Here is a 27,157-nt window from a genome sequence, read left to right as displayed (position 1 = left end):
AAGGACAAAATATTGTCTTTGTGATGCTCCGACTTTTAGTACTTTAAAATTTTAACAGTCACAGGTAAAGTCGGGGTAGAAGTGAAGCCACTTCGTAATAAATTCCGAGATAAGCCGCGAGCGACAGCCGCAGATAGATAGGCTACGATTTTTGTTTGACAATCTCTGACACACTGAAGCCTATCTCATTTTTGTTATCTTTAGTATATCTATCTGTATATTGTAATATACATTATGTTAATTAAAAACGAAAAGATCTGTGTTTATACACGTTAAAGTTATAAACTATTTTGTCATTCTCTGCCAACTTGTAGTAATATTCTTCATTCTGATTTCTGTGCTATTAGACACGAACAATATACCTACTGTTAAATGCGTTATGTATAAAGTATTAATTTTGTAATAACTTCTGATGTTTTCCTCAACTTACTCAATGCAAAATCTTAAAATTGGTGTCATTGGCGAATTATCATTTTAATGCTTTCATATCGATTAGATATATCGAGATATAGTGACAGGAGCGGCATTGAACCCGCGACCTTTAGCGGCCCCGCCTCGAGACGGATTCAATTAGTCCGGCCCACCGGCCCGCCGGCCCCCCGCGCCGGCCCACCGGCCCACCGCTGTCCGTCACACGATGAGTTTTGCGCTTTTTGCGACAACCCTAATAGTATGCTAGGGCTGTCAGAATACGTGGTAATATTTTATCGTCAGGACATTCAGGGAGAGAGAGTGCGACCTATGACGACCATGACTCATGAGCCCAAAGTTGTCAAGCTGCACTAGGGCTGCCAATTTTAAATATGGCCATTATAATATATTTTTTACAAAAGGAAATAATAATCATAATATGGTTTAAGATTTAAAAGATTTCTTTTACATTTAAGACATTGATATTCAAAATTGTTATACCTACTGATAATATGTTTTAGTTGCTAGTGCCCAAACACAAAACAAGTGAGATCAAACATTAGTAATGTCGAGATGATAAGATATTTCGTTTGCCAAGTAACCCGAAACCGAAGCCCGAAGGTTGCGGAGATATATCAACAGGACATGACATTTTTGATCGTCATATTTTATGAGTAAAAAATCCGATGCGAATGATAACGGCTCGGCGCGGCGATGGGAGATAGCGGGTTCGATCCCCGGCCGCGATTCTCGCGATAACACGCTGTTTTGAGAAAACACGAAACAATACAAAACGTATTCGGTGTTGAAATAGACGATAATAGACCCTATCGTAAACGTGTAGGTTTCATAATACCTTATCGTGAACATTTTGTGTGTCAAAATGTTAAATGTGTGCTAAGATGTTAGAGTCTACAGTTTTGAAATGCATTTCGATAAATATGACGAAAGTTTTTATAAATATCAGTAATTTTCTTTCATAATTAATGAATATCGGTAACGTCACAAAAATCGGTTTATAAACATATTTTATAATAATTAGGTACTTAAGTAAAAATTTTCCAAAAATACCTATCGAGCAACTCCATTGACTTACGAAACCATATTGTAACGAAACCATATTGTAACGAAACCATATTGTAACGAAACCATATTGTAACGAAACCATATTGTAACGAAACTGTTTGAAAAACTCAAACTAATTTTTTTATTTATCCGGTATTGATCCGGTGTAATCAAAGTCCTTATAATATTCAAGGATAGAGCTTATATTGAATTTAAAGCTTAATGCTTAAGGCGACGCCTTGATAATTTGGCTGTAGCGATATCGATTTTTCTCAGCAATTACTAAAGCTAAGAAATAAAAGTTCATTGACAGTATTCATCATGGCTTTGTCTTTGAATTACCCATAACACAATTGGTCAACTTTTATAACACGGAATAATTATTCAAAAAAACCTCTGTAAAAAAAGGGATTCTAATTTTGCCAACAGAGGAGAGTGATTAAGGCTTCCAAAATTTGTATATAGATTGGTTCAAGCATACACTTCAATTTGCCTATAGCTTATATGAAATATATTTATGGTTTTTATATATTTTTTTATGAGCCTATGCTATCCCACTGCTGGGCAAAGGCCTCCCCCAAGGTCTTCCATCTGTCTCGCTCTAACGCCACCGCGGGCCAGCCTGGCTTGTAGGCATCCAGTTCATCTCGCCATCTTTTTGGAGGCCGTCCACGGCGGCGTCGTCCGTTTTTAAATTACGCAACAAAAACCATTTTGTCGTTTACGCCCTTTCCATTTCTTGCTCTTCCATTTCTTGTTTTCTATGAGAAATCTAAAACATTACCAACACGGATTTTTACTTTAACGCGGCGTCACCTTAAATACTTTACTAATACAAATGTTTTACCCACCAAATGTACTTAAATCTTTGCCTGGTACATAGGAATTTATGTTGTGGCGCTTGCCCATATAAATAAAAAAAAAACGATCTTTTAGCGTTTCTACTTTCCTAGTGAACTTTATACAACACTTAAACCTTACCTTAAAGTATTATTACTTTGTTTTGGTACACCTTGTATAATATATATACTTAATATAAATTATAATATCATTTTAATGACATTATAATTTATATTATATATTATATCAGTTTTAATGAGATGTAACAAAAAATATTTTCACCCCCTCGGTTCGTTCAAAGGGACCCTAGATGGCGTGGATAGGGCTCCGGCGCGATAAGCCCTTATCAGATCGGCAGCGGGCGCGCCCTTATCAGCTGATACGCCAGACGGCGATAAAGAAAAAGTATTTTTATGATAAAATTACTTTTTTATCGCCAAAGCTCGACGTTTTGTTTTCGAGCTTTTGAATAGGAATGAGTGATAATAATCTTATACGTTGTGACCGAGAAGCGGTTCCATAGATGGTAATGTTTAGTTTTGGCTTTAATGTTAAATTGTGGAATACGAGTTAAAACAAATATGTATACTATCGTAGTAGTTCATTTTAAAAACATAACAATTTTTTGGTTGAAAAAAAAAGATACTTACTAAATTGATAATTATGTAATAATAATAATAAAAATAATATATAAAAATACGCATTATACTGGTGCAAAAGATGTACAACCTTATTGTTAGCGTACAGTAAGTACGCTTTACTAATTACCATCCTTATCTACTGATAACAGATTACAGAACCTAACGCGTAACGACCCTATTATAACGGCTGAATATTTATAATTATTTATGTTTGAATATTAAGAAAGATTAATATTTATTCATTGAATAAAACTGCAATGAAAGAGTAATGTATTTTTTTTAGTACATAATATATTATAATTATTTCAATATTATAATTTTATATGTGAATCGCAAAAAAATGTCATAAATAATTTGAAATACATATTACCAACGAGCGTCATAGTTCCCCCTATGCTGAAATGACTATCGAAACAAGACATCTACCCATAAAGATAAGCTTTGTCTAGCTCACCATTGTTATCATATTAATGGCTTCGTATTTAAATACAATGCACAAAAATATTGTAATTATACTCGCCTGCTGAAGAAATTGTAAAAACAATGCGTTTCTTTTAATCCTAGTACCTATTTGGAATAAATTTTAAATTATTATTACTTATTGCGTAATACTAAGTTACTACAAAATTTGTTTTTTTTCGGCCTTAGATGACTCTATATCACCTATGATCTATCTCTATGAGAATCAAAATTTAAAGTTTATTAATGTAATATATTATAATGTTTTTGGTAAATCATAATAATTACTGTAGGATAATTTTGATTAATTTGAGATTATCCACTATACTAGTGAAGAATGAATTTTCAACAAAATTCAAAGAATGATATTATTTTCAACAAGTTCATAATGCCTACGACACAAGGTTCAATATCTTAGTCAAGTTCATGCTACGAATAATAAAAACTACATGCCACAAAAGTTAATTACCGTATGCCAATATCAACATCGATCAATATCTAACTGTTGAATATGGCATACGTCGAACAACTGTCAAAACTTGTCAATCAAAAGTTCGCGCTAAAAGGTAAAGTCGGTGCGCGCGGCGCGACCGTCAAATGTCAAATAACATATTTAATATTTTGTTTCAGCAAATACCTAAATGAATCATTTTAAATGTATTAGGGCTGGTTTACACCGTACACGTATTAAGTTGACAAGTAGTTAACTAAATTTTAACTAAATTTTAAGTTATTTATTGCACGTGAACACAAAATTTAGTAGCAAGTAGCAAGTTAAAATTTAGTTAAGTACTAAACAAGGAAATTAGAAATTTGACTATTTTCTATTATAATGGCAGGCGGGGCTTGTCACTTGACACATTTCCGGCAGGCACTTCAAATTAAGTTAAAATTTAGTTACTAGTTATCTACTTAATACGTGTAAACCAGCCATAAGTCTACCGGGATGGTTTTGGATAGCAGATTTTCAAAAAATATCCGTGATTATTGGATAAATTTTTAGATTAACAGTTTTCACACACAGAATCAGCCGCTATAAGGACAAAAAAGGAACAAAATGTTTTAATTACCCCGGTATTGCTAGAGTCAATTTATTTTCTCACTTTTTGCCATCAGATTCTGGTAGACCTATAAATGATGTATAATTATTTAATGTAAATAACGAAAATTATCCATTGTAAATGCATGAGAAACTGTGTTATTCGTGAAAAAAATCGCTGTGTGATTATAAACAAAACGCGCACAAAATACTTTAAAATGGTAAGCTACAGGACTCTACATTTAACACACACTAGAAAATCGCGGCAACCGGGACAAAATATAGAGTACTTATCACTTTTACTCTTTATTTTATCACTTATTCAAATTTCAAATATAAAAATGTTGATGTAAACAAATCGTACTTATTGTTTTGGTGGCGGTGGCGCCGCCTGGCGGGTGCGGGGTGCAGGGCGCGGGCGGGGCGAGGCCGGCGCACGCCATCTCCAGCTGTTTGAGGTACCGCAGCCACAGCAGCATCACAGCAGCACGCGAGCATCACAGCACAGCACAGCACACCGGGCACGTCATTCTTTTGCCGCGTAATTTGAGTGACTGGCTGGCTCGGCGCCCCTCCGCCGCGCGATCCCTTATCGCGTCCGCCAGCAATGGCTGGCCCCAGATGCTATCGCGCGGTAACGTTGCATTGAAAGATAACGTCGCCGATCCTATCGCGATGTTTGAATAAACTTGTATAAAACGTCAAATAAAAAAGCCCGATGTAGAGAGCGCGGAAAAGTGAAAAGTCGATGAAATGTGTTTTGTTACCGATTTCTACACAATATTATTTTTTATTTAAAATTATTATTAATGATGTATTTTTTTTCATATTATAATAATTGATAAACCAACGTTTACTTTTTTTTTTATTTAATCTGAAAGCTTTTTGTTAGGCACATTCGCCTGGCCGCCGCCGCGCGCGTTGATTCACACAAATGTAAACACTGACAAAAGCTCACCGATGACTCACATGATATTTAGGAGCGATTTTATCCCACTACCAAAACAAGGGAGCATTGTTATTAATATGTCACAAACTTGTTTAGGTTACATTACCCTCTTACTATCAAAAAGTTCCATTCCGTAAGGAGTGTAACATAATAATTAATAATATTATGTTATACAATGTTTTGGTCTTCTCTGATTCGTTATAAGAGTGACTACACTGTCTATACAGACAACAACAAAATATATATTAAAGTCTATACACACAGGTCACAGTGTACATCTTTTATTATACCTTCATATACATCAAGAAATAAAACAGCTGATAAATTTTTTTAAGGATAGTATTTTCAGAAAATAATACTTTTTGCTTTATCAACCTCAGCCTCACATAAAACATAGCTAGTAAAAACCCCTCGCGCGTATCTAGTCCACTCTGTATCTCATGGAGGGATCAACAAAATATCCAGCCCGCTATCGCTACATCTGATCGATCCGCGCCCGCTCCCCGCTGTCGCCTGTGACATGGCCATCAATTATGATCGCGATTTTAAACGCTTCTGATAGCGATGACGTATCATTTTCTAATACTGTCCACTGGTTCATAATTACTATGATGTATCATGAGGAATAATCTAAGCTACAATTTCTAATACATATTTTATTAGTCCTTAGAACCATTGTGTTGATAGTAAGTATAGTAACTAAAAAAAGTTTAAAAATAAGAAAAAATAAGGTTAAGCAACCAAAAACACACTACGCCATTAATTTCAGTTTTCTCATAATTTAAATGAAGTTTTTACTCTACAATTGACTCTATTAGCTCCGCTTTGCATTGTGCCTTGTAGACAAAGAAAAGTTTTTTTTATTGTTGGTGAAGTAAGTTTTTTGCGATACACATCGCATGTTCGTCTGATAAGCTAAAAAGAGCACACAATAGTAAAAAGAGATGGGCTGAGATAGCGCATGCAGTCGCTGATACAACCGGTGAGAATTTCAACGTTATGTATATGGGGTTAAGGTTTAAGTGTGGTAAGCTAAGCGTGTGAGGACCGTACAATAGAGCGAGACGGAGATAGGCGATCAGCTGATAAGACGCAGGTGTAAGATGCGGGCGATACCGCGGGGCCGGCATAGTCTTGTACTAGTTTAAGTTAAATTAGAGTTTTATAGTTTTCTAGTTAAATTTAACTATATCTATTACCTATGTTTACTTAAATGCAGCGGAAATACTTTATGACTTTGGAGTATCATTAATACTGCTAAGCCAAACAGTTTTGACAACATTTTTAATTAAACGCAAAATGGACAAATTACAAATAAACACATGCTGCGCACTTACACTGCTTAAAGCTGTCACTATGATATCGGCAGGAATCGATAGACCTGCTAAGAATCATGTCTGAACTAGACTGTCGCTCTATTGTACGGTCTCTCACACGCTTAGCTTACCACGTTTAAATCTTAACTCCATATTCATAACCGCCGGTTATATCGGCGGCGCTATCTCATCTAAGGAGAAACATGGTGGACTACGACCACAGACTCGTTTAAAAATGATTGTTGGAAAATAAGACACTAACTTGGGTCGATCTAGAGATCTGACAAATGCTTCGAACTCTCCTAAAATAGTTCCTATAGGCGTATTTCTCCCGGCCTAAGCTGGTACCATAGTCACACCTAATGAGAACAAACTTCGATTAAGACTTTACCTAAATTTAGAAGTATAGCTATAGTCTAGCTATAGCTTTACTTCAGTACAAAATAGTCTCAAAACAACTGTTCAACAGATGTTAAGTTTTTTGGGGTAAGACCGTTAATGTTTATCCTATTTGGAAATTAAAATATTTTTCATTTATATAGATATATAGTACAGCTCCAAGACGTCACTGTACCTAGTCAACCTTCCAAAGGACCGGCCTGAGATGTCTTCACACGATTTAGGCTGCACCATGTACCCAGAAGTTCTGAACCGATCTAGACTATTTCGAAAGCCAGGTAAGGCTTCGCTGTACCTAGTCAATCTTCCACAACTTGGTACAGTAACACAAGACATCAATATGGCCTGCTTAAGGCGTTTCTCGCGATTTAGGCTGACACCATGCGCTCAGAAGTTCTGAACCGATCTAGACCAGAAGTGGTCTAGACCGGTACAGTAACGCAAGACATGTGTGATGCGGCCAGAAGTTCAGAGCCGATTTAGAGTCTAGATCAGCTCAGTGGTCTAGATTCTAGAGTCTAGACCATTTCGAAAACCATTTAAGGAAACGCTGTACCTTCTCAATGTTACAAAATGGTCGGCCTGAGGCATCTTCTCACGATTTAGGCTGGCACCATGTGCTCAGGAGTTCAGAGACGACTTTGACTATTTCTGAAACCTGGCACACTCGGTACAAGACGTCAAAATGGCCGGGCTGAGGCGTCTTCTCAAGATTTAGGCTGGCAGTTGCACCATGCACCCAGAAGTTCTGAGTCGATCTAGATTCTAGACAATTCTTGGCCTATGCCTAGTGTAGGCATAGTAATACAAGGCCTCGATGATCGATCTACCAAAATGGCCGGGCTGAGGCGTCTTCTCACGATTTAGGCTGGCACCATGTGTCCAGGAGTCGCGGTGATAGCGGTGGCGCCGCCCAGCGATAACGCCGTATAAATCAGAGTGCTGATAATCCGCCGGTGATAAAGAATTAATATGTACCGCCCTAATGGACTCTTAATGGCGAGGGCCGACTTTTTGTTATTAGATATTCCACATTTTTCGAATTCTCTATCTCACCTTAGAGTGCTGATTATATTGACTTTCGATCATGCGTCTGGTACATAAGCAATACATACTATTACTAATATTATAAATGCGAAAGTGTGTCTGTCTATCTGTTACCTCTTCGCGCTCACACATAATAGTATTTTATAAATTATTAATTAATTAATACGAAAAATTTAGTATTTTATCACCTAATAAGCAACTTTCATTTTCACGTTTACTCTATTCTTATCTTCGTAATGGGCATTATTTTAATCCAAACACTCAAATATTTATACAATTATTATAATGCTTAAAATAGACGAGCAATAATTGGCACAATAAAGCTAATTTTTGTTTTGCACATTTAATAAATGAGGTATTCGACGCCCAATTCCATTTACATACTTTCATATTATAAATGCGAAAGTGCGTCTTGTCTGTGACCTCTTCACGCCCAAACTGCTGAACCGCTTTTGCTAAAATTTTGTATGGAGATACTTTGAGTCCCGGGAAAGGACATAGGATACTTTTTATCCTGGAAAAATGTACGGTTCCTTCGAAAAAAACGAATTTTGGCGTAACGGAGTTGCGGGCGTCATCTAGTATTTTAATAAGCCGGTAAGATGTAAGTGAGTCGTTGGTCACGGTATTGTGACGCGTATGTGCCCGCTCAGTGTGACTAATGCCCGTCTTAGATAATGAGACGGCTTTGAGGTCTAATATAAGTGCTATGGAACCCAATTATTATTGTTATACTGCCTTATAGAACTTAGGTTTGTTATCAAGGATAAAAAAAGGAACTAGGGTTCCTCCTTGTAAAAGGCTCTACTTTCAACTAAATTTAAAGCAAGGTTTTTAAATAATTTCTCCTAAAAGCTTATCTCGGTGCATCGTACTAAGTCAAAGTGTAGGCCACAGTTTGATGACGTCACCACAGTAGTGCTATCGCATACCAGAGTCTATAGATATTTTAACCGGGATTTTCTAAATTTTTACAGAAATGACTAAAAAGGTGAAGGTGAAATCTCTATCACCCATTACCATCACCACAACATCGAAAAGGCCGGGCATTCGCAGATCTAATAATCATTGCCGTCTATCTGATCGATATCGGCTGTACCGATGGCGATGCTATCGCGACTCATTTGAATACAACATTATGCGAATGTTTCCGAATACGAACATTTATTTGTAGAGCTTTGGTGTGAGATTCATAAGGTGACGTCATGGACAAGATGCTTTAACTTTCAAGCAAGAAACTAGGTAAAAGATCAAATTTTATCTTAATCTCCTAAGAAAAACAATCTTATAGGTGTTATAATTCTAGTCTTTCTATCTATCCTTCCTTTATTGTTCTTTTTTGTCTAGACTAAACGATAATAATAAACGACAGTGTCACTTTATTTTTATCTATTATCCACTAAACAAAACCGTCAAGCAAAACACCATCTTCGCCTACTTCGCCATTAACAAAATCATGACCTAGTAAAAAAATTCCACTTTGAATTTCCAAAAAACGTCACACTCTCGTTGGGATTACGAGCATGACCTTGTAAAAGTTGAGTTTGACTCTCAAAAGCACGTAACACGTCATACCCAGCATACGGGGCTAATTGGCTGGAGATGGTTATCAGCCGGCTGATAAAATGGAATAGATAACATTCTGTAGTGACTTATTAAGGCCGTTCCCAGAATAATATTAGATGGTACGATACGCAGTGTGTACGGACGGCAAAAAACTAATACGTTTTGCTGATGGTTATGATAGGTTTTGATTGTAAATTACTTTTTTCAAAGATTTAGTGGATCGAAGATTGTGTTTTTAACGAGATGCGCTTTTGTTTATTTGCGTTGTTTTCAGTGATTATTATCAGCAGTTCATTTTAATCGATTAATGTGAGAAATTGTTTGTGTTACATGTAATTTTGGCATTGATAAATGAGTAACTGATGATTTGTTAGAAAATCTCGCCATATTTTTAGCAGTCTTCAGGCGCGCTGCATATTGCATATCTGTGTCACCAATTTATGATCTCAGGGGTGACTGAGGAACAAGGTTAACTTCAAACCCGCAACGAAATCAGTCGGTTAATATCCACACTTGCTACATGAACACAAGCATTATTTGAGCGTCTGTCTGTATTTACCTCCTATTTTATTATTGACTATCTGACGCCCGCAACTCCGTAGCGTCAAAAATCGTTTATCGCGCAGTAACTGTACATTTTTCCAGGATAAAAAGTTTCCTATGTCCTTTCCCGGGACCCAAAGTATATCCGTACCTTTCACAAAATCGGTAGGGTAACAGACAGACAGACAGAATTTATTATTATAAATTTATTTTATTATATATTTATTATTATAAATTCGAAAGTGCTGGTCTGTCTGTCTGTTACCCTACCGATTTTAGTATGGATTATAATATTTTAGTATGGATTACGTTGCGGGCAGTACCGGGTATCTGCGATCAGAACGTATCGCGTTGTTTTGCGAAATTGGTCCCGATCGCGGCTGACGGCGATAGACCAGCGCCCGATAGACCATCTCCGTCTCCCACGTACACGATGCTCCCTTTGATTGTGCCTCAATTGTACCGTCATCGAGCACAACTTCATCACTGAAATGGCAGAAGTGGTAGGAATGCGAAGGTTATTTCGTCAGGTCGATAGGCCTCTTACAGTCCGGTCCATAGACTATGCCTTTAGAGTTTAGACCATCAGTTCGGTGGACAGCCCAGTAGACCAAATATATAGAAAAAATAAAAGAGAATCAGGTTAAGATCATCAGGCTAGAAATTTACCAGGCGTTTAATAAAAATTTAATAATACTACATTTTACTTTGTTTTTATAACAAATATGAATATGAAGGCCAACTTGAATCTAAGATTTAGATATGTCAAAAACTATTGTCCACATGATCATAATAATATTATAACGACTTTACAAAATATTATAGTGATTATGATACTTTAAGAATAACGATTAACGACGTACCTGGATATATAACCAGGAGGTTTTTGGAGTGAATGTATATGACTTAACGGCTTGTCTCTTAATTAAGCTTATGTGATGTTAAGCGGGATTTTTTTAATGTAGGGAAAATGTTAATACTACATGAAATATTACTATTTTTGGTGCAACAGAAAAACATGTGTCGCGACTGCTACCACCAAAACGGTTGAGCAACAAAGGATTGTAGGTACTACACGTTCCGCGTTCACACTTTGTTAGGAGCTTATCTAATGGTTAAATCTTTGGTTGCTGTGCCCTCATGATAAACCTTCTAAAAGATCTATAGATCTACAAGTGTTTCTACAGGTATAAATCATCGATCTAGGATATCTATTATCTAGTCATAACAGATAGAATGGTTAAATTGTTATTTATACAATCGATATATCAATTTCCATTAATTGAAATCGTGATGAGATAAGATCGGACGTGGGCGCGAGATCTGCCGATTGTGCCTGCTCTATATTATACTGATATCATTGGTTACTCATACTGTTTTGTACCTAAAATACTAATAATAAAAAATATGTGCAAAATTATTATCCCCGTTACTTAAAAATATTTGCGGTGTGTATATGTCGCAGGTGGATTGCATAATCCGCCGTTTTACATTGCTAAATCAATAAATATAATATATAATCAATAAATCACCGCATTACAAAACGGCCCTGTTTTTTAAAACAGCCATAATGTAAAACGGCGAATTGTACAATCCGCCTACGACATATATACTTATACAGATTAAACTAGCTGTGTTATATCCCTGTCTGTTGTTTATAACGTCCCTTGTATAAGTATAACGTCTTTTTTCATAGTGAGGATCTTTTTAACCGACTTCCTTTTAAGAAACACTACAAGTGAGCTAATTTATCAAAAGTTTTAAAGCAAATATGAAAACCGCGACAAAATTCGCTAAAATTGACGTTTTATCCATTAGAATTAGTATTATTTAAATAGACTTGTGTACTTGAAACTCCCGATATTCTGGTACATAATACTTTAAAAAATTAAGAATAATTCGTGATTTGGTACTCTTTGAGCAAAATCTAGAGCAACATTAAGGTCATGTCTGGGTATTGAACTATTTATCGAGTCTGCGGCGCACATACAGTTTGCATGGCCGCGCCATGCAGACTGTAATAATATGTGCGCCGCAAACTCGATCGCACAAAAAGTGTGCCGTCTGCGATCTCCCTTATAATGAATGTAGAAGCTCATCAGTTCCCAGTAACACAATCTGCGCGATACGGTGCGCGGGCGCAGGTCGTGATTCAAGGGCCGAAGGTGACGCGCCGCCCACCGCGATACGCCACTGGCTCAGAGGCGGATAGCGGTAAGGGCGACTTGATTAATATCGCTAAATAAATAACGCTAATTAAAAAAAATCTAAATATTATTCGGTAGAATCGAGGGGAGGGAGGAATGATGTATTGCAATTTTTTAAACAATTTTTCTAAATTGAAACACCACAAAAAATACGACTTATCTTTTCAAGAATTACTAAATTACTTATTCCAGAAATTGCTAAGTATGACTATAGTCATACTTGGCAATTAATCTCTTTCAGTTCTGCAGATAGGGAACTACTGCCTTTATAGACCGTGGTTTAGGCTTAGAGGATTATGCCTACAATAATTGAAACTTGTATCACCATAAAATATATTATATTGTTAGCCAGGCCACCGCCTGTGACTTAAATCATAAAGTCTTGCTTACACGAGCGATTTCATCCTTTGTTATAAGAAAAATGGCGCAGCGGCCGATACTGCCGAGATATGCGATACCCGTATGTGTCACGGGCTTTTGCGGTTGCGAACTTAGAAGCAAGTAAGTGACATGAATTTTGACCAAAAAAAAGGTATCCCAATAATAATAAGTAAAAAAATAAATAATAAAATTAGGAAAACTCATAATAGACTGATGGGATTATTATAATTCAGAAAGTAGGCTATATACATAATATTATACTGTTCTTAATTAACACGTTGAATGCCGTAGGGACACCGGTGACCCACTGCATATTTTTTGTGTCTTTAGCGAATAAAACAAATATAATTTCCCGCCTTAAATTGATTTTAACGATACACCATAACACAATACGCGTTTAATATTCACGTCATTCCAAGAAGGCTGGGGCACGATGGGCACAAAAGAAATCGCGATAATCAATATAATAGCAGCGGGTAACGTGATCTCTGATGTGGGTGGCCGCATTTGTCCCGCTACCGTGCGAGATCCTATCCGGACAATGGCTAGTGTTTATGCCCGGCTTAACACATTTGTTACTGGAGTCAATCTTAATTTTGTTTGTACAACTGTTGTATGTGTCGTATTAGTTGTTTGAGGATGGAGTTGTGGATGATTCTAGCAAACAAGTAGCATGGGATCCACAAAATTGTAAATTGCGAGATGCTATTCAGACAATGGTAGTGTTATAATCACACTTGAACTTAAATACTGGTGTCAATCTTAGTTCTGTATACTGTATTTTGTGTTAATTGTTAGAAGATATATGGGCAATGGAGTTGTAGATGATTCTAGCAGACGACACAGCACGGGATACGCAAAAATCTAAAGTTAAAAGCATCAAAGAACAGCATGTTATATCATAAGCTTGCCAAGCTATTTGTCTCGTGCGAAATGAGAATGTATAAAAATTTCATCAATTAATATTATAGGACCAAAAGGTTCTAACGTACGTAATGTCAAATTCTTCTATCATAATTCGTATCTCAATCAACTCAATCATCACGATTATCGACCCTTAACGACAAATAACACTTAATGACTCTATATATTAAGGCAGCGAATTCTTCAATTAATGAATTTAAATATCAGATATCCTAATAAAATGTAATTAGGTGTTTCTGGCGTACACGTGTAGCCTATCATCCATTACATTTGAATGACACCAATTGACAAGACAACAGAAGGAACACCAGTACACTCTCGATACGATCAACAATTTTTGTGTTGTCGTTTTGTTTGAAGCGTTATTGTTCCATCGCGATTGGGATCTCATTGTCCCGGTGTAGTGGGTGTACTCCCGAGGTGTCACTTTGGGACATCGATGTCACTTCGCGATCTCACTAATCACGTTTATTGTTTCATTATATTTTTATTGGAATGTTTCCTCGTTGGAGAATTTCCTTTGTCACAAGGATGTGACGTTCTTAACTTAGCGATAAAAGGTGTGAGTAATTTTCGTTCTTTGTCTGGTGCGAACTGTATTTTCCTTACTAAAATAAGTAAACGCGTCTGTCTAATTTTCAAGAATATAATTTCTATTTATGAAATTGTTAAAAAAAAACCCTGACCGTCCCCTCATAATCACAGTCCTCTCACAGACTGTAAACTTCTTGATTTCCTCAACTATGTTTCGATAATCATCAATTGGCGCGTGTACAAATCAATAATAAGCTTAAGGATTATTTAAGGGGGCTATGGAATTGGCAGCTGGCGCGGCGCGGCGGGCCAGCGCGGGACTTGGCAGCGCGCGGATCTAACCGACGATATTTACTAGCGCCCACAGCCTAACGTAAACTTACTGATACGTTTTTATGGAACTTTTATCTAGGAATTTTATGGAATAGACCGGGATACGTCGTATGATGGTGTGTGTATCCGCTGATTAGGTTAGAACACTTTAAAAGTATTTAAGTACTTCAGAGTATCATGCCTACAAAGTCCCATAAGCCTCACGGAATAAGCTAAAACGATAACACAAAATTAGTCAACATTTTGTAAAGGAAGGAAGACTTAAAGGAAATCCTTGATAGACACCAAAAAGACATCACTTAGTTCTTCTGATATTAGCACCAGTGGCAATATAATAAATTACTTTAGATTTGTTCCTTTATGCGTTGTGGCTGATAACTTACATCCTTATTCCTTACACAATCTTAAGCTTTTACACAATACAAGCAATAGCTTAAACAATCGTTTCAGTACAACCCGCGATCAGCACTTCGGCACTTTTCAACCGGCGCCTTCATTTACATGTCCCATTTCCTAAACGGCCATTTGCAAGAATACTGCATTGGTTGAAAAGGGTGTGGCCCAAGTTGGAAGAAAAGCGGTACACGAAGCGCGCAAGTGAAGGATTATTATAAATACTCTGAACATCATATAGAAACACTGGTAATAATGATAATTTGAAAAGTAATATGGGTATTTAGATTCGTTTTTATATCAATGAATCATCAATGAAAAAAGCTATAATATACATTCTTTAAAGTTTAAGTTATAGGTTTTTCTATAATCACAGAAATAAAATTAAAAACGCTCCACGTTTTAGTCATAAGAAACATTCAGGAACATTTAAATCATTAACATGAGTTTTAGTAGACATAATTGTCTACTAAAACTCATCTAGTGAATTGTTATAGATTATAATAATGCTGTCATAAGACATGTGACTAAGACTGAGAAACTAAACTAACATTGCAATCAGAAATAAAACTTGACGCAACAAAATAAAAGCCATTTAGTAAAATCGCTTCAGCGTTTAACTAGCGGCGGAAATATTGTGCATTTTTCGTTTTTAAACGTGGCAAATTACACATAAGGCATGCAGTAGCATTGTATTAACATTTTTATGGGCCATATATCTGGCGGCGGATCGACGGAGGCTTTGGGGTTTGTGCCTTCGGTTCTGCCACTTCAGCGGTAATTATGGTCATTTGCCGAACTGTTACGTTATTTATAGGGCATTTTGTCTTTGCGTGAGTTTAAAATATTTTAGATTATTTGACATATTGGCTCCATGCTGCCTAACCGACTGTCATTATTTTAAAGAGGTTACGAAAATTATACTTTTTAATTTAAACTACTTTGAAAAAGATTAATAAAAGCGATTTACTACGGAAAAATAGTGTAGCAGGATTCGTTTTTCGTAGGCAGGTTACCACCAGGTTACTAATGTTACTGCATTATGCTACAACATATCCTGAAATCACTGCAAATATGGTAAGTAAGTATGTTATATTTGTAGTAAATTCCATATCTAGAAGTTAGAACTAAAGAACTTTTGCGCCAGAGTAAAATATTTTAGTTATTTATAAGTTTATAGCCATTTTCAAGATGTCAATAATAATCTTTTAGGGCACTGGAAATTATTTAAAGTTATGTTAAACATAACAATATTAAAGTAGTAAAAAAATATAATAATATAATAATTATTATTATTATGTGTACTGTTGATGCTGATAATGTAGAGGCTTTAAGTAGAGCAATAGAACACATATATACAGGTTTTATTTAAAGTTATTCGATACCAGTATTGATAGCTTATCGCAAATGTACGCGTTCGTTTTGTAACAAACCAAATAATAATTGTGTAGTGCGGGCTGACACACGGCTCCACAGAATGTCGAATACTTTGTACGTTTCAGATTGATTACTATAATGTAAGCGTTGTGAATATCATTAAAATATTAAAATGATGAAAAATTCACTATTGCCAGTTTAAGCGAATCGTCATCAAACATCATTTTGTAGTTTTGTTTATTGAAACGAATTAAGAAAAGGCTGCTGAAAAAGAAAAGGCTGGGGAAAGTTTTACCAAGCTTGGCAATAATAGGCTTCGATTACAAGGTCCAACTATTAATGCCTTTGTGATATTTTTTTCACGTTTTGTCAACTACAAAATAACTTTTAAATAATGCTTGTGACATGTATCAGTTTTTATATGTTTTGTTCGCCGACATATACTCATCGCACAGCGAGTCCGTGTGTATCCCATATAAAGTTGGTAAAACAATGGCTGGCGAAACGATAAGCAACTTATAAATAATTGGTCTACGATAAGTCTAATTAGCGCTGCGATGTAATCGCCTCTCGCTATCTCGCGCCGCGTCGCGTCGCGTCGGCAGGAAACGCGATAGTGGATAAATTCATATTACGACAGCCTGTCGCTACCCCACCTACTAGTGGCAGATATATAGGATGGCACTTGATTTTCATAAAATAAAATATCATTCATTATGGCAAAAGATATACTGATGAAAAAACTCGATAAATTGGTCCACTTTTTGGATGCTATGGTGCCAGTTAGATTGACAGGCACATCGAACATATAATCCTCCTGTTTAAGTGGGTTTTAAGTGTTTTGAAGTAAGCAAATATACATAGTCAAAATCAAAATAGGAAGTCACACAAATATCCACCAAAATTTAATTATATGCGACAACTTTTCATACTTATACAAAAACTAAATAATAATTCAAGAAATCAGAAGTTATCAGCGTCGCACAGACGATAGTCGCCGTTCAGGGGGAAAGAGTGGGGGGAGAGTGGTGGGGGAGGGTGGTTGATCGCTGCATCGCGATGGAGATAAAGAACATTTGTAGCTATCGCCCGATACCACCGATTGAGTTACACGGAGACACACGGACACGGAGATAGGCGAACGTAGGCTTCATCATTTTGGTGATGATTGAAATGAAAATGATGATAATTTAAGATTGGTCGTAACGTACTTGCTTGTTGTCATAGAAAGGTTAAGTTGAGCAACTTAAAGTAACGAAGCTTATTATTGACACTAACAAATAAGTCCAAAAATCGAAAAAAAAAAAATCAATACATTTCTGAAAAGGGCTGTTTTGGCAAATACTTTTTAGAATAAGTTGTACTGTTGTTGAATAAGGAATACTTTTTAATTATTTCTTACTAAACTTACATCATCATCATCTTCGCTTTAACACCTCCATCGTGGGTATTACAGACACAATAGATTTCCAATTGTTATGCGGTAGCCGGCTGCCGATTGGGGATTGATGGGTTAAACCCAACCTGAGTATCAAAACCCGTAACATAAACGCTCCACATTAAATGCTGGCGGCCTTTACAAAAATATAAGTAACAGAGGCGCGCGATAGCGATCTGCCCAGGATTTATATTCGCGATAAGGCGGGCGGGGAGGCAGGGCGGGGAGGGCGGGCGGCGATAAGCCCGGCGCTGATAACGCCGCCCGCCCTGATCTGATTAAATAGCTTGCCTTATCAGTAGCGAGCCCCGAGCATCTGTAGAGTACTGAATACGTTTTGTTTCATATTTAATACAATATTTTTATTGTTTTATGGTGGTTTGAGATGAGATGATGAATTGATTTATTTTAAAGTTGGTTGAAAGATGACAAGACAGAAGACCAGATAGGACCTTAGTGCTTTACAAAATATTATGTAGTATGCATTTTGTTCTTTCAATAATGTATCACCTTTTCTATCGATAAATTATTTTTTTTATTTTTCTTTACGCTGCAAGATATTATCAAAACTTTCTTATAGACTAGACATTTGTAGACATTCCTAAACAAAAAGAAATTCAAACTGATCTTAACGTATGCAAAAAAAATCCAAGTCTCTGTACTGAGCTACTCTGTGCTAAATATGAATACGCTGCGTTGTCTTAGGAATCCGTCAAACAGATGAGATAAGGTGAACTTTTGCGGTGCTCGCCCCATCGCTCCATCACCCCATCTCCCATCCCCCACCCCCTACCGCCACACCCCATCCATACGAAATATGTGTGCTCACTCAAATTAAACCTTTGAATATTTTTATCATTATCTGATAAGCGACGCGAGATTTCGGGTAGCTTGTTTGATTTTTATATTAACTTAATTTATGGAGTGGAAATTATCGGCTTTCGTTAATAAACACTGAAACAGTTTTAGTTCCTAATATTGCAAATTGCTTTAAAAATTAGTGAAATTTTAGTAAGTTTTTAGGCACAAGTTTTTTTTGTTAAAAACAATATTATTTTGTTGTTATCTATTGTTATTAATAAAATAATAATTATTAATAGAAAAGCTTTAGATTTAGTAACATGGTCGTTTTTGCCAGCGACGACATTAGTCGTAGACGTCTACGAGCCCGCTACGGCGTAGCGCGCTACGAGAATTCGTGGCACATCATTATAATATTTTGCATTACCAGGTAACCTGGCAAACTTTGCTTGGCAAATTAATATTAAATTTTGGGTAGGAAAAAAATGGCCAATTTTCAGACTCATCTCATTTTTAAGCAAAAAAAAATCATCAATATCTGTCGGCTCTTTTAGAAGATTACTTTACATACATTTATAAATTTTACTTCGATCTTCAAAATACGCGACTAATTAATCATCAGCCTCACCAATGATAACAAATTTCTTATAAAATTTGATAGAAAAAGCTTTATTTTCTTTCAATAGCTTTATTAATTTACCTTGCAAAAATATTTGCACGTTGAGATATAACTGACAAAATATAAGTAGTATTTAATATTATTATAATCTACCATAATATTCTGATGTTTGTAGTAAAATGCTGATTTTATAGCACAAGTTATACACTAGGGTTACCTGTTAGCGGCGAACGGCGATATCGCAATAGTCGAGCGATAACCTACTTACCTGCAAGAAAAAACACGGAAAATTAAATAACATTAAAATATCATTACTGCCCCAGTCACGACCCCAGCGCTGCAATTGACCAATACGGCGGACGCAAGTTACAGGCAGAGGAGGAAAAGGCAAACGAATCTATACTAATTCTAAGTACTCACATACGGTTTTGCTCGATAGTTTTACTCCAAATCGAGCAATAACCACCGTGTGGACCGCAAAACTGACAGCTCGAAGGCTCGCTTCGAGCCAGCTCGATGGAATTAAATATGTCAAACATGTCATTTCCTTCGATTCGGAGTAAAACTATCGAGCAAAACCGTATGTGAGTACTTAGCATAATGATATTAGGAATGTTGATATAGGGTTATAGGAATGTTGTTCTGTCCATTACCTCTATTTGGTTAGTTGCCGAACTGATTTTGATGGAATTTAGTATATTTTTTTAAATCCTGAATAATGGAGTAGATTTTACTCGACAATAATTTTCTAGAAGTATATTCTTGTTATAACGGTTTCCGTTGCGATAAACGAATTTCAGTAAAAAAATTGCGAACGATATTGTTTTTATAAAATTTGGTTTAAGGGGATAAAGTAATAACGTTAATAACGTTAATAAGGAATAAAGTTGGGTAGGAAACGAGTTTTCTTCTTTTCAAGAACAACATAGTTTTCGTAATGCACCATTTTCTTGATATATCTAAAGCTTATATACTGCACATCTTACGCTTTTTATGGCAATAACACGCTATGCAGCGCACTCTATATTGTGACACAGAAAATAAAAATATAAGATCTTGTGATCAAAAGGCTTAATATAGAAAATATAGTGCTGTTACATCTCGTCTTCATAAACTGACGCAAAATTTTAAAACCGCTGTTGCCCACACCTTGCGCCCCACAACTACATTCATGTACACAGTATATGTTATTTCATGAAAAAATCTGCAGCAATATGCAAAGTAGATGGTATCTAGATCTCCGCACGCGCTGTGGCATGTTCAGACGAACTGTTATGATTAACACAACGTGATTATTAAAAAATCAATATATGTACGAAAGAACCCTTGTTTTCCGGTATATTTTTGATGAAAATTGTAGACTTTTTGGCTATTATGTGCGGTTATTTAATATTATACTACAATGTGCATTGATGGAACAACCGTTTAGGAGATTTTCCATGCAACGTCTTTTTCTGTTATCTGACCTATCCAGTATTCCAGACCAAGACAAGGGACCAGTAATAGATGTTATTATTATTCTGTGCAAGTATTTTGATAAGTAACGCAGCTGGTATGCAAGTTTGAGCTCTGAATATACAGTAGCTACTTATGTCAGTATATTTAGGTATAATACAAGTTTCTGATCAATAAAACCTTTACAAATAAAAGCCTAAAATACATTTTTTGTCGCCATCCCTAGGTGTATCGTTATATAGCGGGTAGCAGCCCTGGCTATCGCGGCGGCCGCGCGGCCAAAACGTCCTTATCTCGGCCACTTTTCACGTTTCCCCGATCTGCCTCATATCGCCGACTACGACGCCGCTGAAAATATTTTTAACGAAATTTTAAAGGCTCTCGTAAACTTCAATACGAACAAAGCGAAACACGTTTGACCTATCGTGCGAAAATGTGGCAAAATGTTAAAATAACAATATCTTATATCTTTAAACGAGCAATTCTTGTATATATATATATATATATATATATATATATATATATATATATATATATATATAATTGGAATCTCGGAATCGGCTCCAACGATTTTCATGAAATTTAGTATATAGAGAGTTTCGGGGGCGATAAATCGATCTAGCTAGGAATTATTTTTAGAAAATGTCATTTTATTCGTATTTTATCCAATACCGAGCAAAGCTCGGTCAAGTAGCTAGTGGTTTAACTATAATAAATAATATTATACATTAGGTAATCTTTTATTAGACCGCACTAATCGGAAAGTGTAATTTTAGAAAGTAACATAAAATTTTATTCTATTGCAAGATAATTACCTGATAAACCTAATAATGGGGAAAAGTTACATCATTCTTTTCCATCTCACTTAGTTTTTTCTCTGTCAATATCATTTGTAAAGTATGGATTTTGCGCCATTATAATCAAAATTATTAACACAATGTTTAATGTTAAATAATTTCTGATTATATACATTACTAATAGTTGACAACCCTAGCAATTAGTACAAAACAGGAGTCGTACTAGCCGTGCGTTACTATAAAAATAAGGCGGCCACGTGCGGTCTAGATCGTTATAGCGAGACATAGCGGCTAATTAACATAGCTTATCGTGTACGCCGCTGTTGGCTAAGTGAATAGCTATCAGCTAATGAGGATACCGCGATACCGGGCCGATACGGGCCCGACACGACGGACGATACGGTTTCCACCCGATATGCACAGGTAAGTATCTGATGTATACCTGTGTCCTGTGCATATCGGGTAGAAACCGTATCGTATGTATAATTGTTTTGGATTATGATTAGGTAGTTGTGAATATGTGTTAGGAAGGTATTTAACGTACAATTATTGACAAATATGCATTCGTAATCCTAAACAAAAACGACAAAAAGTCACGATGTCTGTCATATTATAATTATTAGTATATCACTGGTGTCTGGTACAAACTACGAATCTTAACAGAATTTTTTTAAAGTTTATTTGGGTCAACAAACTATTTTTAATTGGTTAAAATACTCTTGATACTTGTGATTTTTTAACTCGTACGTACGTCTGACGGATCCGATACGATATATCGTGTCGCGTCGATGAATTTCATTTGTTATATCCTTATCGTGACCTTATGCAGTACATACCTATTGTGATATCGATGTATGCCATATATTATTGTCTACAGTAGGGATGTGCCAGCTTATCTTATCATTTACTGGTTTCGTTGTAAGTAGGTAAGTAATATGCAGTGTATTTATAGGAACTCGAGTTAATTAAAACTAGTAAGAGAAGACACAATTACTAGCATTAGGTGAATACGAAAATATATTTTTGGATTGTATTCGTTTGTCAGCCATTCCCAACTTTTTAGAAACAAAACGGTAGAAAAAAACAAAATCCAAAAAATGCAAACCAAAAAGCCGGCCGTCCAATCAAAAATTCTTTAAAATCTCCGCAGCCACGAAATCCTCAATTTCAAACGCCATAAATACAAAACGAAAGAGTTAAGGCACACATATGAAATATATTCAATCTGCGGGGCGCAGATAAGGTGCCCCCGGCTGGCACCCCCGCCGCCCCCCGCCCAGCGCCGCCCTTGCTAAGCCGCGCTCGGTCACTCTTTTACTACCTTGTTTTTAAACGCAACGACAGCTTTTTGAAATATTAACGCACACGTTTCATGCGAGATGTCACGATTGTGACTGAAATATCTGTGGACCTAAATGGTCACATTTTGCAATTCCTCGAAATCAATTCAGCAAACGAATTGTCAAAACTGTCAAACTGACACGAATGTCAAATTAGTACGAATTACTAGACATGAATTGCAAGCAGAGTGACCATTTTGCGATAAAAAAAATGAATCATATTATGATTCATAATATGATTCTTCAAAGCGACCATTACGCTGCTGTAGCTCGCGAATATTAGAATTGCTTTCATCAAGAGTTTTTACTTGCCTTACTGTTTTTTGACAAACTTTTATTGTACAGTACTTATTATTGACAGAAAATGATTATAATTATTTGAAGACATGACTGAATGAAGTGGTTAACTAACATTTTAGAACATAAAAGCTAATTAATCTAATTATATAACAATTTATTCCCCTTTTTATTTGAATAAACCTTGTAACGATTTTTTGACTTTAAATATTTTTCCTTTCTTAATGCCTAATAATGCAAAAAAGAAATGTTTCAAATTGTTAATTATACACTTCATCCAATCATGTCTACAGTTGTTATTACATTGTGTTTTAACAGAAATACAATATTGTTTTGTGTCACAAACATATCAACAGGAAAATTAATTGAGTCTATCTCAGTTAGCCATATGAGTTTATCGGCGTACGCAAGTTAACCACCGACCACCGAGATTAGCCGCTTCCAGCTATCGAACAACCATATCCATCTAGCTGCTATCTGTGTTTGCCTGCCTTCCAGGACATTAAAAACATTATAATAATATTAAATCAGCTTTAAGTAACTACTTTACAAAGTAAAAGTAAATATTTTGCAAGTACCTAGTTTGTTTAAAACTTTATAATATTTGAAAAAAAAAAGTACATAATATAATGTGTGATTCTTGTTTTTAATCTTATAGAATTTATTTACATTTAGTATTATTTTTATTCAAATATAAAATTTTTACTGCGACCAAATAGTGGTGACCATCACATATCGATTTTTTAATTTATAGATGTAGACGAGCTCTCATCACTACACTTTACATTATCATCATCATGAACATTTCGCCGTCCACTGCTGAACATAGGTCTCCTCCAAGTCCCAAATAGCGCCATCCATCCCGAGGCAGGCAGCCCTCCCCCACCGCTGCCTGCCACCTTCTTCAAACCGTTGGTCCATAGAACTTCAGGGCACCTTTTTTATAAAATTAGGGGGCAAACGAGCATACGAGTTACCCGATAGAAAGCAACTACCATCCCCCTTGGACACTCGCAACATTAGAAGCTACGCTACGTCTGCCTAGTCTCTGCGTAGTCTCAGCATTTCTTGTTGCGAACATTTCTCTGTTCCTTTTTTTACATTATATAACGTGTATAATCTACGCTAAGTCACTCAGCTATGTATATCTAGGATTATATATCGAGCAACTCATCTTCGTTACAATGTGACGTATTAGGGAGTGCACAAACAATGTCTCGTCGCCAGCCCTACATCGCGATATAAAATTATTATTATTCGTACTATCAGGGCTGCCACCCGCGATCCTATCGCGCTATCTCGCCGCGCCACTCGCAAACCCCCTTCGTGCTAGGGATGGGAAGAATACCGAGTGATGCTTGGACTGGTTAAGGCATTTTAATATGATATAGTTAAACGTTTATACGCAGGTGATAATAATATTATGTATGTAAAAATTTTGAAATAATTGCTTAGTTAAATTGGCGGAACAAGGCATAAAACTTTGTATAATAACAAAAAAAAGTGAAATTCTGTGCATCGTTGTTTTGCTTATATCGTAACATACAAAAAAATATTCAATTAAAAAGTATTGGTATATGTGTATTCTGTTCATCGAACATCGAACAGAACCTGCGTAATATGTATCATGCTCAATCTATTAATAAACATAACGTCATTTGGTAAGACCACGGTCGTTTTATATATATAATTAAAGCACCCCACACCACACCTTCTTCGCTTTCTCAGCGGATATCAGTTGCGTCATTTGGTTTTCATTTAACTATCTCGTATCATATTTCGCCGTGATTTGGCGAGACACATATTTCCCATAATTAAATCCCACGCGGCGATATCGGGCGTAATTATATCGACCCGTCAGTCGATATCGATACCGGCCCGTCACTAGGGGTGTAACCTGACTTACTCCGGATAAGAATAAATACAGTGGCGCTCGCCCGGCGGAATGTTCTAATACATCGTTATCGCAGTCCGTACACACACACACACACACACACACACACACACATACACAGTCTCTAGAGGTTCGGAAACATTTATCAAACTCGATTTTTTCGAATCGATTTCTATTCGTTTTCGAATCGTAATCGATACTCTCTGTCTGTTTGTTTAATTCGGCGCTAGATTATCTCGTGCATGAAATATTGTGTTCGACACGAGTGTTAACAAGTTTTGGAAATAAAAATTCTAACGAGATGAATTGTCACGATGTAAAATATGATTGTACTAAACGTTTTAATCAATTAATAGTGAAATAGTGATAGATTGCCTTTGGTTTTAGTTAGAATATCGAATGTAAAAATAAACTAATAAGTTGTGCAATGTAATTTTTACAATAATTGTGCTTTTTGCCACAGTAACAAAAACTACTTAAAAATATATTTCTAGATATTATAAGAGAGCTCCTTTTTTCGTCATTCCTACGCGCTTGGCTAAGATGTTTATAATGACTATTCACAAAACTAGCATAGAATCAACATGAAACATAAATGTCTTGCATTAACTTTTAAATACTCACCAGTAGTATTTTAACATAATTTTGTTACAAGATTCTTAATTCGTGTAGATTTCTAAACTCACCAGTAGAGTATTTAACATAAACTTGTAGATGTAAAACATGAGACATAAAACAAATGTATAAACTAAATTATCGAACTTATCAAGTCGATCAGATACAAGATCTTCCGATAAGGTTTATAGTCGAAGTTGTTTTATGGGTTATTAAGGTTCGGTGACAGACACACATACATAATTAACGGAACGACATTATTAGTTTATTGCCGCACGATCGAGTTACTGAACTTGATACGGTGTCATTAAAATCATGTTCGACATAAAGACTGTAAAAATCTTAGGTAGTTTGACGTAAAACTTTAGACTTTTGATCTAATGTAAATCGATAATAATCAGTACTATAACAGTGCTCTTGCTCTTACTCTTATTAAACTAAACCTAACAAAAACGACTTTCTATTTTCTAGTGCTCAAAAATTTTGAGTACTCTAAAGGCCAGTCCACGCTGCGCCATCGCAGCGTTATTACGAAGCAGTCTTAACGTCAACACCCCCTTCGTCTCGGGGGCTGCTGTCCGTCATGTGTGCGTTGAGACGACGCAGCGCGCAGTGTGAACATGGTTATACACTTACACATGGTTATACATATTTTGTATAACCATGTGTAAGTGTATAACCAACAACGCAACGCTGACACAATGCGCCGTGTGGACTGGCTCTTAGGGTCAATTCAGACCGCAACGCGCCGCGTAGATGCATTTCTAAATTTGTTCTGAATTGACAGATTTCGTGAGCGTGACACGTCAAACAAATCTTTCAAATCCATACTATAGAAATGTCATGACGTGTCATTAAATGTTTTAACCCTTAGGATCATAGCATTTCTGTATGGATTTAACTGGTTTGCAAGACGTATCACGCAATTGAAGTCTCTAAAATATATACTTTAGAAATGCATCTACGCGTCGCGTTGCAGTCTGAATTAATACTTACAGCTAACTCCATTATATTGAACTGAAACTTATAAGAATCGGCTTCCTGCTTCCTAGCGATCACTTCCCGTCGATGAAGGGCGTGTTATCGCGTTATTTATCGTCGTTACCGCCAATTACCATTGGGGCCACGTTCTGTACCCGACCTTGTCACTTATCTGCTGCTTAATGCTGAGGCCTTGGCCTTCTGATGTACTGGCTTTTGAAGAACCTGAAAATATCTGTGAGAGCAGCTGAAATCGCGACGATACGCAACGATACCTTATGAAAAAACAAAACGCTTTGTTTAGTTTTGTTTTTTTTTATGAAATAAGGGGGCAAACGAGCAAACGGGTCGCCTGAGGAAAGCAACTACCGTTGCCCATGGACACTCGCAACATCAGAAGAGCTGCAGGTGTGTTGCCGGCCTTTTAAGAATACGCTCTTTTCTTGAAGGTTTGCAGGTCGTATAGGTCCGGAAATACGTTGGTTCCAGAGTTTTA

The 27,157-nt window shown here is 36.2% G+C and overlaps 1 protein-coding gene across 5 annotated transcripts in view; it reads right to left on the bottom strand.

Moving 5' to 3' along the window:
• The window catches only part of LOC121732196 (zinc finger protein ush), a 176,583-nt gene that overhangs the window by 87,109 nt on the left and 62,317 nt on the right, over positions 1-27,157 (bottom strand). For 4 of the 5 annotated variants that reach the window (XR_006036331.1, XM_042121997.1, XM_042122025.1 and 1 more), the window contains exon 1: positions 4,820-4,985. The exons of the other annotated variant lie outside the window; for it this stretch is intronic. Coding sequence is in view for 3 of the 4 variants with exons in the window: in XM_042121997.1 (XP_041977931.1) it covers positions 4,820-4,934 (115 nt within the window). In the remaining variant the exon portion in view is untranslated. Of the gene's footprint in view, positions 1-4,819; positions 4,986-27,157 lie in introns of those variants that run through there. 5 annotated transcript variants of the gene reach the window in all.

The sequence above is a fragment of the Aricia agestis genome, chromosome 1 (genome assembly GCF_905147365.1).
Source record: "Aricia agestis chromosome 1, ilAriAges1.1, whole genome shotgun sequence".
Classification (NCBI taxonomy): Eukaryota; Metazoa; Arthropoda; class Insecta; order Lepidoptera; family Lycaenidae; genus Aricia; species Aricia agestis.
Note: the sequence above shows the minus strand (reverse complement) of the source record. Positions and strands in the feature narration are given on the sequence as shown.